This window comes from Salmo salar, chromosome 28, assembly GCF_965601325.2.
Source record: "Salmo salar chromosome 28, fSalSal1, whole genome shotgun sequence".
NCBI classification, from domain to species: Eukaryota; Metazoa; Chordata; class Actinopteri; order Salmoniformes; family Salmonidae; genus Salmo; species Salmo salar.
The window spans coordinates 24,939,340-24,953,975 of record NC_138318.1 but is presented as its reverse complement, the minus strand read 5'-3'; the positions used below and the strand labels follow the sequence as shown (position 1 = coordinate 24,953,975).

Sequence of the window (14,636 nt, the reverse complement as noted above, 5' to 3'; positions counted from 1 at the left end):
TTCATCGGCAGGGACTGGGAAATTGGTCAGAATTGAAGGAACGATGGATGGCGCTAAATACAGGGATATTCTTGAGGGAAACATGTTTGTCTTCCAGAGATTTGAGACTGGGACTGAGGTTCACCTTCCAGCAGGACAACGACCCTAAGCATACTGCTAAAGCAACACTCGAGTGGTTTAAGGGGAAACATTTAAATGTCTTGGAATGGCCTAGTCAAAGCCCAGACCTCAATCCAATTGAGAATCTGTGGTATGACTTAAAATTTGTCAATTTTGCCCATTTGTGGTACGCTTAGCTGAAGTCCTTTTACGAGGGCCTCCTGTCTTTTGCATGAGTAAAAATAGGAACACACCCACCCCAGCAGCTTGAGGATTTATCAGCCTATTTGCATTTGAAGTTGGAGCACATCGACTGGTATTTCCATCAATGAAAAAAAAAGCACTATTTTGCAATTTGGCCGGCAACAATTTTTATTTATCGGCTTTTCATTTTTTTATCGACCAAAAGCCGGCATTTACCGCTAACAGAAACCCTGAACTGGACTGTTTAATGTTCTTGCGGTGTACTAGTGCTCATGTAGGCCATGTGCCATTCTTTCCAGTTTTGGTCGTTTTTGTATTTGGCACTTGGTTTGAACCCACGCCTGTGCACTGCTGTCAGGGTTTCCATGTTCTGTAACTAATTGAAACATTATTCACTCCCTTTTTGTTTAGGCATGCCTAAATTACTTCAGGAGTAAAATGTGGCTTAACAAATCACATAAGTTACATGGACACACTCTGTTTGCAATAATAGTGGTTGACATGATTTTGAATGATCGACCCTTCCTCTGTCCCCCCATACATACAACATCTGTCCCTCAGTGAAGTATTGAATTTCAAGCACAGATGCAACCAAAAAGACCAGGGAACTTTTCAAAAGCCTCAAGGAAGGGCGGTGATTGGTAGATGGGTAGCAATTCAGACAATTAACAACATTGTAGTGACTCCACAATAATGATCTAAATGACAGAGTGAAAAGAATACAAATATACAGAATACAAATATTCCAAAACATGCATCCTGTATGCAACAAAGCACTAAAGTAGAACTGCAACAAACAAGAAAACACGTAAAAGGAATACACTTTTTGGCCTAAATGCAAAGCCCTGCAAGGTTTGGGGCAAATCCAACACAACACATTACTGAGTAACTACCTCTTTATTTTCAAGCATGGTGGTGGCTGCATCATTGTATGTGAAAGCTTGACATCGGCAAAGACTGGGGAATTTTTCAGGATACAAAGAAATGGAATTGAGCTAAGCACAGGAAAAATCCTAGAGGAAAACCTGCTTTTCACCAGACACTAGAAGAGGAATTCACCTTTCAGCAGGACAATAATCTACAACAAATCTAAGGCCAAATCTATCTACACTGGAGTTGCTTACTAAGAAGACTGTGAATGTTCCTGAGTGGCCAAGTTACCATTGTTGACTTAAATCTGCTTGAAAATGTCTGTCTAGCCATGATCCCCAACACCTTGACTGAGCTTGAAGAATTAATGTGGATGCTAGCATGATTACGGATAATCCTGAATGAATCGAGAATAATGATAATGAGTTTGAAAGTTAGACGCACAAATATCATACCCCCCCCCCCCCAAAAAAAAATGCTACCCTCCCCTGTTATTATAATGGTGAGAGGTTAGCATGTCTTGGAGGTATGATATTTGTGCGTCTAACTTTCTCACTCATCATTCACGATTCATTCAGGATTATCCGTAATCATGCTAGCATCCACATGAATGTAGAAGTGTTTAGAAACATTCTATTCTTATTTACAATATAATTGACTCCAAAATGACAATACATTATTTACCATTAATTTCTATTGCGCACAAATGATCTGAAACACAACCAAAAACAAACAACAATTGCATCCAACCAGTTTGTAGTCACAAGCTTGATGTAGTCATTGCGTGCTATGAATAAGGGACCAAATACTTTTAATATACATACTGTATACAGTGTAAGTGAACTTGTCCCCTAAAATGGAGGGACTAGGTACAACAAGTGCTGTAACTTCTAAACGATTCACCCGATATGGATAAAAATACTCTCAAATTAAATCTGACAGTCTCCACTTTAACCTCAGTCATTGTATCATTACAAATCCAAAGTGCAAATCCAAAGTGGAGTACAGAGCCAAAACGACAACAAATGTGTCACTGTCCCAATACTTTTGGAGATCACTGTATGTCCTAGTTTTATAGCTTGGTGACTGAATTTAATGATGATCAAGATTGTACGACTTTGTCCATACATTTTAAAGATTTAGTGACTTTAATTTTGTGATGAATTAATTTGACCCTTTGTGTGTTCTAGATCCTGGCCATTACAGTGCTGAGTCCTTCTCGGAACCCACAGAGTTTGAGTACCTGAGGAAGGTGCTGTTTGAGTACATGATGGGGCGGGAAACTAAGGTATTTTATCAATAATCAATTTGCATCTTTAACATTAAAGTAACATTTTCTGATGAGGGAAGATTGACAGTGCACATATGAGCCCATAATCCTGCATCATTCAAGTTTCTTGAAATAACTACCGGTATCACACTTCCCTTTTATTCAGCCCAGGATAGATTGCCATTTGTTTAGATGCTTTCCCTCAATGAAAATGTGAGAGGAGGTAGAACATATGGGAGGAGGAGAGACCGGATAGAGAGAGAGCCAATAAACTTCTCCATTCCCACACAGCCGTCACCCAGTTAGACTCATACAAAAGTAATTTTGTGTTTGTGTCCGTTTAGCATAGGTGCTAATTAATGATGCTGTATGGGAATTAACAGTGCTAGTTGACACGGTCCTAAAAACAGCGGGGTATCGCATGCACAAACACATAAAGCTAGCAGGGTTCCCCCCTAGGTCCTCAGTAAACAGTTAAACTTGATGATGTCATAGCCATATCATTATGGCCTCCCTGGGAGTGGAAGGATGTCCCCCCCCCCACAGACATACTATTCACATGACTCACACTGCCATTTTAAAGACTTACTGGCCTTGTTTAGCTCCTCTAGAAGAAGAAGAAGAGGTCTTTGGTTGGTTGTTCCCCTGGTTTCCTCAAACAGTAGCACTTTTTCTGATTAGGGCCAGTATTTTATAAGCTAGCTAACACATGCTGCTAACCCGGTCAGATAGACTTGGAGTTGATTAGGAGAAGATAATACATTTTTTGGGGAAATGGGTTCACTTAACCTCAATTGTTTATCTGATGGAAGATGGTAGTGATGAGGGCAGGGTGTCACAGAGTAGAGACTGCATGTTGGATTACTATGGGGTGAAGTGGGTGACTGAGCTGGGTGATTGGCTGGACAGGGGATCACTAAGCCTCCATGATGGATCTGAGCTTGGTATATGGCTGGACAGGGGTTAACTGTGCCTACATATTGGATATGCATCAACTGAATAGGGATCTGAGCTTGGTGAATGGCTGGACAGAGGTTGACTGATCATCCATGTTGGGTCTGGGCTGGGTGAATGTCTGTACAGATGGGCAGCTTTAGTACTAGGTTTACTGCAATGATCCCAACCCGGCTGCCAAGAATTGAGAGACTGAAAAACATTGGGAACCATGTGGCTGTATACCCATGCCATTGAGAGCACTGACTCCAACAACTCAGTTGTGAACTGTCATCAGTTTCCCAACACATATCACAAGCATCTGCAGCCACCAAGTTAAAGGTCATGTTTAAGGAATTTTCACTGAAAAGAAATGGGTGAAAAAACTGTTTTTATTTGAATGTATGCTACTTTTCTTTTTAGATGGTTAAGTAATTTCTGTATTTTCTCTTCCCTCCCACAGACGATGGCTAAAGTCATAACCTCCATGCTCAAGTTCCCACAAGACCAAGCTCAGCAGGTTCTGGAGAAAGAGGATACAAAAGCAATTGTAAGCATCTGTTCTTCCTTGTCGTAAAGCCACTAATGATGAGCCATATGCAACCACACAGACGTGTATACACACACACACAGTCCGTGCTATGTCAGCAATCGCTTACAGACGTTGTCTTGGCCTATAGGTATAGTATGTTGATAATATCCTACTCATCCAGATATATTGCATCTTAAACAACTAGACCCATGTAGATCACTTACCCGTGACTACAGTATCGGTTACAGCAATGGAAACACATGGCGGGATGTGAAGGGGGAAGACATATCTAGCCTCTTGTCTGTTACAGTATTAAGGCATATTGGTAAGCACAGTGTACAAGCAGAATTTGGCTTTAGTATCAAATCACATTTATTTGTCACATGATCCGAATACAACCGGTGTAGACCTTGCCGTGAAATGCTTAGTCATAAGTGTATTTTTAGGTCAGATCAGGGTAGATGGTATTTGTGCTTCTATTCTCTTCATACCAGTCAAAGTAGTACTGTGCAGTTAAAGTAATCATGCATCTCTCTTCTCCCTATTGTTTCAGTCCTGGCTACGATGAGGGTCAGGTATTAGAATGATGCTGGTACTTTAAGGATGGAGGGTGGACTAAACTGCTGCTGAAGGACTAGAATGAAGACTACTGCACCTCTGTGGACTAGCTCTAGCCCTTCTACTGTCCTGTCTGATTTATTTTGCTTCTGACTGTGTGTGTTTGTGCGCTGTGTAGATAATCTTATGAGGGAACTATAAAATATGCCAACTAAAGATAGTATCTAATTCTTCCAGTCTACTTTCACGTGATGAAATTACGGTTTTTAATCTATGAATTATACAATATTTGTTTGTTTTTTAGTCCAAGATTAATTCTCTTTTTTACTTAGATTTTCTTTGGATGGATGGATTGTGCAATAAGTTTGTTTTGGTCATTGGGTTGGTTGATTGTTTTTGAGTTGATTCTTTGGTTGTGTTTTCTGATAAAGGAACTGTCCAGTGTTTCCAGATTTCTATTAAATATGACCTATAATTAATGACAATATGAGTGAAATACTTTTCCTTTGAAAACGTGGTATTTAAGCAGCTTTTCTGTGTTGGAATGGTGTGGGTGTACCCCAACAACTAACCTAACATAGCAGGTCTAAAAGAAATGCCTGAAACTAGATTCCCGACACGCTAGTCTTGACGAGAAGAGAAAAAAACTGTCAGGGGAGGTTCTCTTCTGCACTGTTCAGCCAATCCATTAAATGTGGAGGAGGAGTTAAGATGGAGTTGCAACACAGGCTCTTTCCATTTCCCCTGAAAACCAGAACATCAGGTTGTTGGGGACTACCCAACAACAGAATGGTGTGGGCGTATACCGCTCATTAAAAATATTAATGTGAGTAGACCGCTGATTGGCCAGCTCAGCCAATGAGGCAGGATGACATCGTTCTCTATGAGGAAATGGCAAGCATTTTTTAAACTGTCTGTTTGAGTTACAAGTTTGTGGTGGGTTTTTTGAAGTGTTATTTCTTCAATTTATGCTTTGCCCACAAATATGAGTATAAGACTAGTCAACAACATTATTTGGGTATGAGTTAACAGAATATGAACTTTTAGGAGATTTTAACTGGACAGTTACTTTAAATGATGTTTTTCAGTTGATCCATGGTTATTTGAGTCGATCTTTGGTTGTTTTTCAGTTGATTTTTGGTTGTGTTTCTGCTCTACGTATCAATTCCCCCTTATGACTGTGTGATGGGATCATAGAAATAAAATATCTACGTTCTATTTCTATCGATTCTTAATATGAATCTGCATTCTATTTCTATGGATGAGATGACCCTTTAACTGTACCTTCCATTACACTCTACCACTTAGACACTCTGGCTTCTAGTACCATGTTTGTTTCCCACTGCTTTTCTACTTTATATTTTGTGGAGACTGACCAAAAAATAAACTCAAAACATATTGTAAATAAAAAAGTGAATCTGTACTATTGGGAACAATGTGACTGTTGGCTATATTAATACATTTTGAGACAAGCTAATACAATTTTATTTACACTGATTTTCTGTCTTCCTCTGTGCTTATTTTTCACTTTGTTGAAATGTGGATCTTTTTCAATGTTGTGTATACGGTATGTACATGTGTTAGCCTATTTTGACCTTTATATTCTTGTATGACCAGATATATTTCAGAAAGAGATGCTGTATTTCACTAAGATATTTTCTTAATTTCCTGAATAACCTTTTGAAGACTCCGGTGGTAAGGTACGCTTATTTGAATTTTCAGTAAGAGATGTCAGTCAGAGGTATTTTGAGGTATTTCAGTCCTTTTTTTCACAGTTTCTGTTGCACAATCTGCATCATAAGATAAGAACAGTTCTGAGGATGATGAAGTGATCACCTGCTTGTGTTCAAACTGTAGAGTGAACAGAATAACAACCACTCTAACCAAAACAGGACATGTCACAGTTCTATTAACCTGTAAGTGTAGAACTGTTTGGCAAACTGATAGAGGAAATCTGTTTCATACTGTTGAATAACAAATGTTTCACGTTAGGAAATAAATAACATCTGTATTAGAAACTGCCAAGATTTAAAGTTGCCTTTATACAGTACTACTCTGTGATTACTTTGGCAGCCAGATGCCAGTAATCTTTTCTAACATACGTTTCATTTAACTTATGGAACCAGGTCCTTGTTAAGTGAACCAGAAATTACAGTCCACCTAGTATTTTATTTCCGATATTTTAATTTGCTAGCAAGCCACTTCTTGTGTTAAGCAAGGAAGTGTTTCCAAAATATGTGAACAAGTGATGAAGACGACATGATACACAAACATCAGCCAATATACAAATGGATTGGTCTACAACAGGTACTTTGTCTTTGGCCCTTGATTTGACCACATACCGAACGGCAGGGGGCAGCATCGTTCATAAACGTTGTAAGCGCGAGGCGGTTTTTGGTGAAATGTGATGCTCGAGCCCCGAACCCATTTGCGTTTCACCATGACCGCACTTATCATCGCCGCGAGCAACTACGAGCTGCAGACTCCAGTTCCTCAGATTCACAGTGTGGAGAGCAGCTGATCAGACCGTTACTTTTCACTGGACATTATTTTTATTCTCGAACACCTACCCCTGTCATTTGTCCATGTTCGAAGTGCTAGACTTCAGAAACTACTTGAACTGTTAGTTTTTGTAACTTTTTCTGTAGCACTGAAACCTTGACGGGCTTCGTTTTGTTTTTAGATACTTCTTCCATAGTGTTGTTCCTCTCAAGGATGCGCCGAAGGATGGCCCATTTTCCGAATCAGAAGAGGAGCCTTTTGAATGTGCTCTGCGTCTATTTGTCTGTTTCTGTAGTTCACTCCTACAACATTGACTTAGAACATCCTATTGTGTTCCGTGGACCTGACTCGAGTTTCTTTGGATATTCTGTTCTGGAGCACTATCATGACAATACGCGCTGGTAAGTCTCATAGGCTACCTGTTTACTCATGGTAGCCTATAACGCCTAGTATCTATCTTATAGTGAATGTTATTGCAATGGGGACTGTTCATGCATTTATGTATCCGCCCTTGGACTTTAATGGCACAGTATGATTGTTACGCAATTCTTATGGATTGTATTTGGGCCATTCAGATTTGTGCGCGCTACGTAGCCTACATGCAGTTGTTGAAAGAATAGCATAGCTTGCATGCAGTTGTTGAAGAATAGCCTAGCCTGCATGCAGTTGTTTAAAAAGAAATAGCCTCTAAAATGACTAAGTAAATAAATATCATTTTTTTAAACGATACACTTACTCAATTGACAGTGTGTGGGTGAAGTTTGCTCACCAGTTTACTGCTGCGCGTAAACGCATTTCTCTTGTTTCGAAAAACAGTCAATTTGTATGATGGTGACATATAATCTTATCATTATTATGTCAACAGTTTGATTGATGTGCAGTATTTAAGAATGTGCATGTCATTTGGTTTCTTTTAGACTTTTTTTCTGTAGCAGCCTAGCTGACCCGTCCCAGATTCCAGCATGTAGCCAACGTTTATGGGATCATGTCCCCATAGCTGTCACAACTCCCACCATTGTCTTCATTGTCATGAGTCAGTGTGCTGTCATGAATCAGGATGCTGATGCCATGACTGACCTATATACCCAGGGGTGGAATTGTAATAAAAGTCACTCAGGAACTTATGTTACATTTTAGAGTTCACCTTTAGAAAGCAGATTTTCACATCAAAATAATTTCACTTTGGGAACTCTGGTTCCACATGTTCCACCCCTGAATATAGGCTACCATACTTGTCTTGAACATGGGGGGAATTACTCTGTTGTAGAGTGGGCCTTATGAAGATCATTGTGACTTTACTGTGACAGCCCACTGGGCACAGACGTCAATTCAGCGTCTATTCCATGTTGGTTTAACCGTGGAAATAACATTGATCCAACCAGTGTGTGCCCAGTGGGAGGGTGTGTGTTATTGACACTGTATCCTTCATGCTTGGTGACAACCACCCTGACTCTTCATACAAGGTGTTCTTCTTCTCCCATTGTTTCTGTATGCAAGGTGCAGATAGGGCCCCCCAAGGCCAACTCTTCCTACTACAGCAGTCCTCCTTCTTGAAGTTGTTCTTGTTCTTCTTCTTGACTGCTGTGACAGGATGTGTTGCATTTACACTGTTTACAAACTATGTTTTGTTTCTGTCTACAGGGTGCTGGTAGGGGCCCCCAAGGCCAACTCTTCCCACAGCAGCTCTGTTCACACCCCTGGAGCCGTGTTCAAGTGCCGTGTCCACAGCAACCCAGAGAGACGCTGCACTGAGATGGACCTAGGCAGAGGTCAGTACTGAACCACAGACCATGCAGTCACCAGGGACCACAGTAGAGCCATCTGGATAACCACAAACTATACTGACCCTTAGGACCAGAGTCTTCTGTTCAGTATAACCCCCAGACCCCCAGGACTCGACTGGAGGCTTCTATGTATAGACGGCTCTCCTCAGAGCTCGGAGCCACTGGCCGTGCATACAGTACAAGAAACAACCACATAGATATACCCCAGGCGCCTCATTTATCAATCATGTGTAGACACAAATCTGCGTAAACCACGCGTGGGAGCATTTCCACACAAAGTGTGAGATTTACGCACAGCCATATGTGTGGAACTCAATATGAGGAAGATGTTCTTAATGTTTTAAACACCCAGTGTATATTAGCCACAGGCTTTAACGGGATGATTTCTGACTATATTTGGTTAATTAGGGGTGTTTCAAAATGCTAATAGCCAAGGTCGTGCACAAGCACTGAGGCTGAGAACAACTGGTATTTATCAATGGCTATCTCCTACCGGTGTGTGTATGACGCTTGTAGGATTGTTTGATAAATCACACATTTTCTATGCGTATGAACATTCTAAATTCTGTTCGTAGGTAGTATTTTAGAATAGTTTTCTATGCAATATTGACAAACGAGGCCCCTGCTTCACAACCTTCTACAGAGAACTACTTACCATACATAGACAGGACAACTGACCATAGACAGACAGACAGACAGACAGGACACCAGACATGGACAGACAGACAGACAGGACACCAGACATGGACAGACAGACAGGACACCAGACATGGACAGACAGACAGGACAACAGACCATAGACAGACAACACTAACCACAAAGTATGTTATATAGGCAGCTACAGTGTTTAAGACTGGTCAACTGTTCCTTTTACTTATAAATAATAAAGACATACAAAAAGAGAGAAAATTCTCGGCGTGCTAGAAGTCCAGAAATATTTTGATAGGTATGATTAATGTTTTAGCTAATATTTTCCAAGTGGTTGTGCCAGAAAGTTTACTGCAATTGCTATTCTTGTGGTCAAGAGGGAGAAGGTTTATGTGGGTTTAATAGAATCCCCACTTACTCCTCCATGTCACCAACAAGATGTACATTATTAAACGAAGCGTCAGGTCAGACATGGGGTCCTGTTGCAGTGTTCACTCTCTCCCTCTGTCTCTGTCTCATTCTCTGTCTCTCTGGTCTCTCTTTCTGTCTGTCTCACGCTCTCTGTCTCACTCACTCTCTCTCTCTCTCTCTGTCTGTCTCACGCTCTCTGTCTCACTCTCTCTATCTCTCTGATCTCTCCCTGTCTATCTCTCTCCCTTTCTCTCTCACACACGACACACACACACACACACACATACAGAGCAAGAGCTACCATGAATTACGCCAGACAGAGGAGTTCAGCCCTAGGGTGCTTCAGAGAAAATATTAGTGATGAACTCCGGAAATAGCGTCAATTATAACTTATTTTCACTGACTGCTCCAGTAAATCTGTGTGTGAATCACAAATGGCACCCTGTTTCCTATAGCCTAGTGCACTACTTTTCACCAAAGCCCTATGGGGCCTGGCCAAAAAGTGCATTACATAGGGCACAGGGTGCAATTGGGGACACAACCGGTGATGAGAGAGAGAGAGAGAAGCTCACCGCTTTTTTCTAAAGTTAAGTTAGATTCAGACTGTAAAAGCAGTGCCTTGATTGCACAATTCTTCTTGTGGTGTCTATGTCTGCTAATTCACCTAACATTTGCTAATGGATTTTATTTGCCCTGTTAAAATTAGTGCATTCTTGTTAAAGTGAATAACTGTGTTCCTTTCTTACTGCTGTTTACTCTTTGCATTCATGTTTTAATGGGACTAATGTTTTTATGTCTTGGGCTGCGTCCCAAATGAGACCCGAGGTCTTGGTGAAATGTAGTGCACTACGTAGCCAATAGGGGTGCCATTTAGGAGACAGAGTCTTACTCCTCTCTCAGACATTCCTTAGGTCTTTTTGATCTTCATTAAGATTTAAGAATTGCTTAAAGTTACAGAGAACAAATGGACATAGAGGCCTAGAAGCCAGTCAAAATATAGCTCAGCACCATCAAAAGACATGTATGCTTTTCTAAGACACTTTTATCTGTTAGCAAACATTAAATAACTGGGCAGCTCCTTTGGCCTAGAGTTCTGCTACACACTCTGTAATGATTAAACAGGGTAGGATGACCTTACAGCGATTCTGTCCTAAATGACACCCTATACCCTACATAGTGCATTACTTTTAACCAGAGCGCTATGGGCCCTGGTCAAAAGTAGTGCACTATATAGGGAATAGGGTGCCATTTAGGGCGAAGGAAGCGTTTCAATCCTCTCCTCCCTCCTCCTAGGTCACTGTGCTCTCCATCTATCAGAGAGACAAACACACACACAACATTCTGGGCTGTAGTCTGGGATTTAGGCCATATCTGTTGACCCAAGAGTTGTTTGTTTGGTGTCAACACCGATAAAAAAAAGCCTGTCTGGTATTCAGATCATTACAAGGAACTTGACATGGTACATTTTCCTGTAGTCTCAAAATGTAAGACTGTTCAATAGTGAACCAGGGTGGAACCCAGGATGTATAAGACTGTGTTAGCTTGATGAGCTAAAGCCAAGGCATTATCTCAGGGCAGCTAACACGAATCCTCAGACCTCAAACAAGGTCACTCATCATTGGAGCATAACCACGTCCACTATATCTACAAAAACCAAAAAGATAAAAGATCATCTTTAAAGCTAGTTTGTTAGAACTGTATTAGAAACTTGTCTCTAAGCACCCCTTTCATCTGTTGACTCCCAGAGGATGGGGGAAAACATCCACTTTGTTAAATATTACAGTCATTGTTAACAAACTGCTATCTTCTGTCTGTCTCCTGCAGGGAACAAGCCCAGGGAGTCTTGTGGGAAGACGTGCCAGGGAGACAGGGATGATGAGTGGATGGGGGTCAGCCTCGCCCGGCAGGACAAATCCAATGGAAAAATACTGGTGAGTTCAAAGTTCACAGTACGACCCTGATCATCTGGTTTAATCTGTGTCTCCTAAAGTGTGCACTTGCACACTCTCTGTCACGGATTTGAAAGCATTGGATTGATCTACGCAGTTACTTCAGCAATTGTTTAACACAATCCATGTATGCTTGCAAAAGCTGCCGGGTTTAAACCACCATCATTGTTACAAATGTCTTTCCATGAACCACATAGTTAAACCCCAGCTTTTCCTAACATCAAAGCGCTCCTTAAAAGGCAAATGTATTTTTTACTCCATCCTTTGGTTTTCAAGTAGAGGCACATGCTTCTGGCAATACGGCATGATTGTTTTCAATTGGATAAGTGGACACAACTTAATTCCAAATAATTTACTTATACAACACAGCGACTATGAAAGTACACATTTCGTTTTTTGTTTATTTGTGAGTTTGTGTGTGTTTATGTGTGTTTATGTATGTGTGTGCACGTGCCTGTGTGTTTGTGTGCGGCTGTGCATGTGTGTGTCTGTCTTTCTGTGTGTGCGTGAGATGTGCATGTAAAATGCATGTTTTCTTTATTTATATTTATTTCACCTTTATTTAACCAGGTAGGCCAGTTGAGAACAAGTTCTCATTTACAACTGCGACCTGGCCAAGAAAAAGCAAAGCAGTGCGACAAAAACAACAACACAGAGTTAAACATGGGATAAACAACAGTTTATACAGTGTGCGCAAATGAAGTAAGGAGGTAAGGCAATAAATAGGCAAATAGTGGCGAAGTAATTACAATTTAGCAATTTACACTGGAGTGATATATAGTGGGGAGAACAAGTATTTGATACACTGCCGATTTTGCAGGTTTTCCCACTTGCAAAGCATGTAGAGGTCTGTAATTGTTATCATAGGTACACTTCAACTGTGAGAGACGGAATCGAAAACAAAAATCCAGAAAATCACATTGTATGATTTTTAAGTAATTAATTTGCATTTTATTGCATGACATAAGTATTTGATACATCAGAAAAGCAGAACTTAATATTTGGTACAGAAACCTTTGTTTGCAATTACAGAGATCATACGTTTCCTGTAGTTCTTGACCAGGTTTGCACACACTGCAGCAGGGATTTTGGCCCACTCCTCCATACAGACCTTCTCCAGATCCTTCAGGTTTCGGGGCTGTCGCTGGGCAATACGGACTTTCAGCTCCCTCCAAAGATTTTCTATTGGGTTCAGGTCTGGAGACTGGCTAGGCCACTCCAGGACCTTGAGATGCTTCTTACAGAGCCACTCCTTAGTTGCCCTGGCTGTGTGTTTCAGGTCGTTGTCATGCTGAAAGACCCAGCCACGACCCATCTTCAATGCTCTTACTGAGGGAAGGAGGTTGTTGGCCAAGATCTCGCGATACATGGCCCCATCCATCCTCCCCTCAATACGGTGCAGTCGTCCTGTCCCCTTTGCTATGGTGACCAGTGAGCTGAGTTAAGGGGGAGCTTTACCTAGCAAAAACGTATAAATGACCTGGGGCCAGTGGGTTTGGCGACGAATATGTAGCGAAATGGCTATTTTTTAAGATAGCTGTGACCCATGCATGCTGTGAACCACCATATCATTCTGTTAGCAGTAATCTCTGAAGTGCTAGCGAGGCTGTGGGTCTTTACTCCAGGGTCTCTTTTTGTATATTTACTCCCAGATCAGAGGGCAGCTGGCTGGGTTTGTTTAGGCTGCAGTCCCTGGCCCTTCCACGGTGGTGGTCTCCTAACCTTAGTTTCATTAAGTGTTAACTCCTGCACCCTGCAGTGGGCGATGAAAGGACCAATCCCCTCTCTCTTTGGCCCTGAAGCCCGTCTCTCGCCCTGTGGGACATTCCATGGCCTTGAGACTGGCTGGACGGTTTGGAGGGTTGTCAGTAGTGGGTCGAAGGACACTTGTAAGGGCTATAAGCCCATGTAGAGAAATAGACAGAGGAGAAGGACACTCATCTGTTGGCCTCGTGTTGAGACAGTCTGTAAACACCTCTGGCAGGTGGCAATGTGTTGACACACTTGTTGATAGGCTTCCCACATCAGGGGAATTGGAGGAATCTTGAGAATTTGTGTTCTGTTGCTATGGTCTTTCTCCATTTCAATGCATCCATTATCTGATCATTGCGGAGGGATTATATTTGCATGATGTTCAAACCACTTCCAATGGTTATTATGCGTGAATAATAACAGATACAGAGATTTAGGAGGGATTTGTCTTGGGTAATGTATTGTAGTTGTTTGTAGGTGATGGCTGTTTTCCTTATCCCTTGAAAAAACACTTAATTATTAACTTGACCCAAACCCTATCAAGTTTTTGCATATCAACAGAGTTGAAGTTAATCATTTTAGCATCTGTAGACCATTTGTAAAAGGACTCATTAAATAAAGTGATACCAAAATGTTAGTTAGGGCCAGGCACCACAGACTGAAATGACATTTTTGCATCTACCTATCAATTTAGAAATTTGTTGCTATTTTCGCCCATTAATATTAATATTTTTGAAAAGTAAACATACAAATATCAAAAACTTGATGAACATTTATATTTTCTTTAGTTTATCATACTACCGTCATCAACATTTTAATGAATTTTAACCACTAAAATGGACATACTTAAATACTTTCAAAGCTCACTACATTAAATTACATGTAATTTAAAAGACCATTTTATAGCGAGTGTTACAAACTGGACTATAATTAGTAACTTACTTTGAAGGGATGGTGATTGGGTCTAAATAGGCATTTGTTATAGTCTAAATTCAGTGTACTTGTTTTTAACTGCCATTTCTTAAATGTCAGATTCTTCCAACATGCCAACACATTTTTCTCAGCTTCAGAAGCATCTGCATTCACCTAATGTTGTGTGGTTTTCCTTAGATATATTCTCCAGA

The 14,636-nt window shown here is 40.9% G+C and overlaps 2 protein-coding genes across 6 annotated transcripts in view; both read left to right on the top strand.

The window, feature by feature from the left end:
* The window catches only part of golga4 (golgin A4), a 53,238-nt gene extending 47,274 nt beyond the window's left edge, over nt 1-5,964 (top strand). For all 5 annotated transcript variants that reach the window (XM_014180011.3, XM_014180010.3, XM_014180014.3 and 2 more), the window contains 3 exons: nt 2,364-2,461; nt 3,840-3,926; nt 4,462-5,964. In XM_014180011.3, coding sequence (XP_014035486.3) covers nt 2,364-2,461; nt 3,840-3,926; nt 4,462-4,476 — 200 coding nt within the window. In that variant the 3' untranslated portion in view covers nt 4,477-5,964. The remainder of the gene's footprint in view (nt 1-2,363; nt 2,462-3,839; nt 3,927-4,461) is intronic.
* A 935-nt stretch (nt 5,965-6,899) lies between these two features.
* Nucleotides 6,900-14,636, top strand: part of itga9 (integrin, alpha 9) — a 138,719-nt gene continuing 130,982 nt past the window's right edge. The window contains exons 1-3 of the mRNA XM_014180007.3: nt 6,900-7,369; nt 8,610-8,737; nt 11,636-11,742. Coding sequence (XP_014035482.1) covers nt 7,182-7,369; nt 8,610-8,737; nt 11,636-11,742 — 423 coding nt within the window. The 5' untranslated portion in view covers nt 6,900-7,181. The remainder of the gene's footprint in view (nt 7,370-8,609; nt 8,738-11,635; nt 11,743-14,636) is intronic.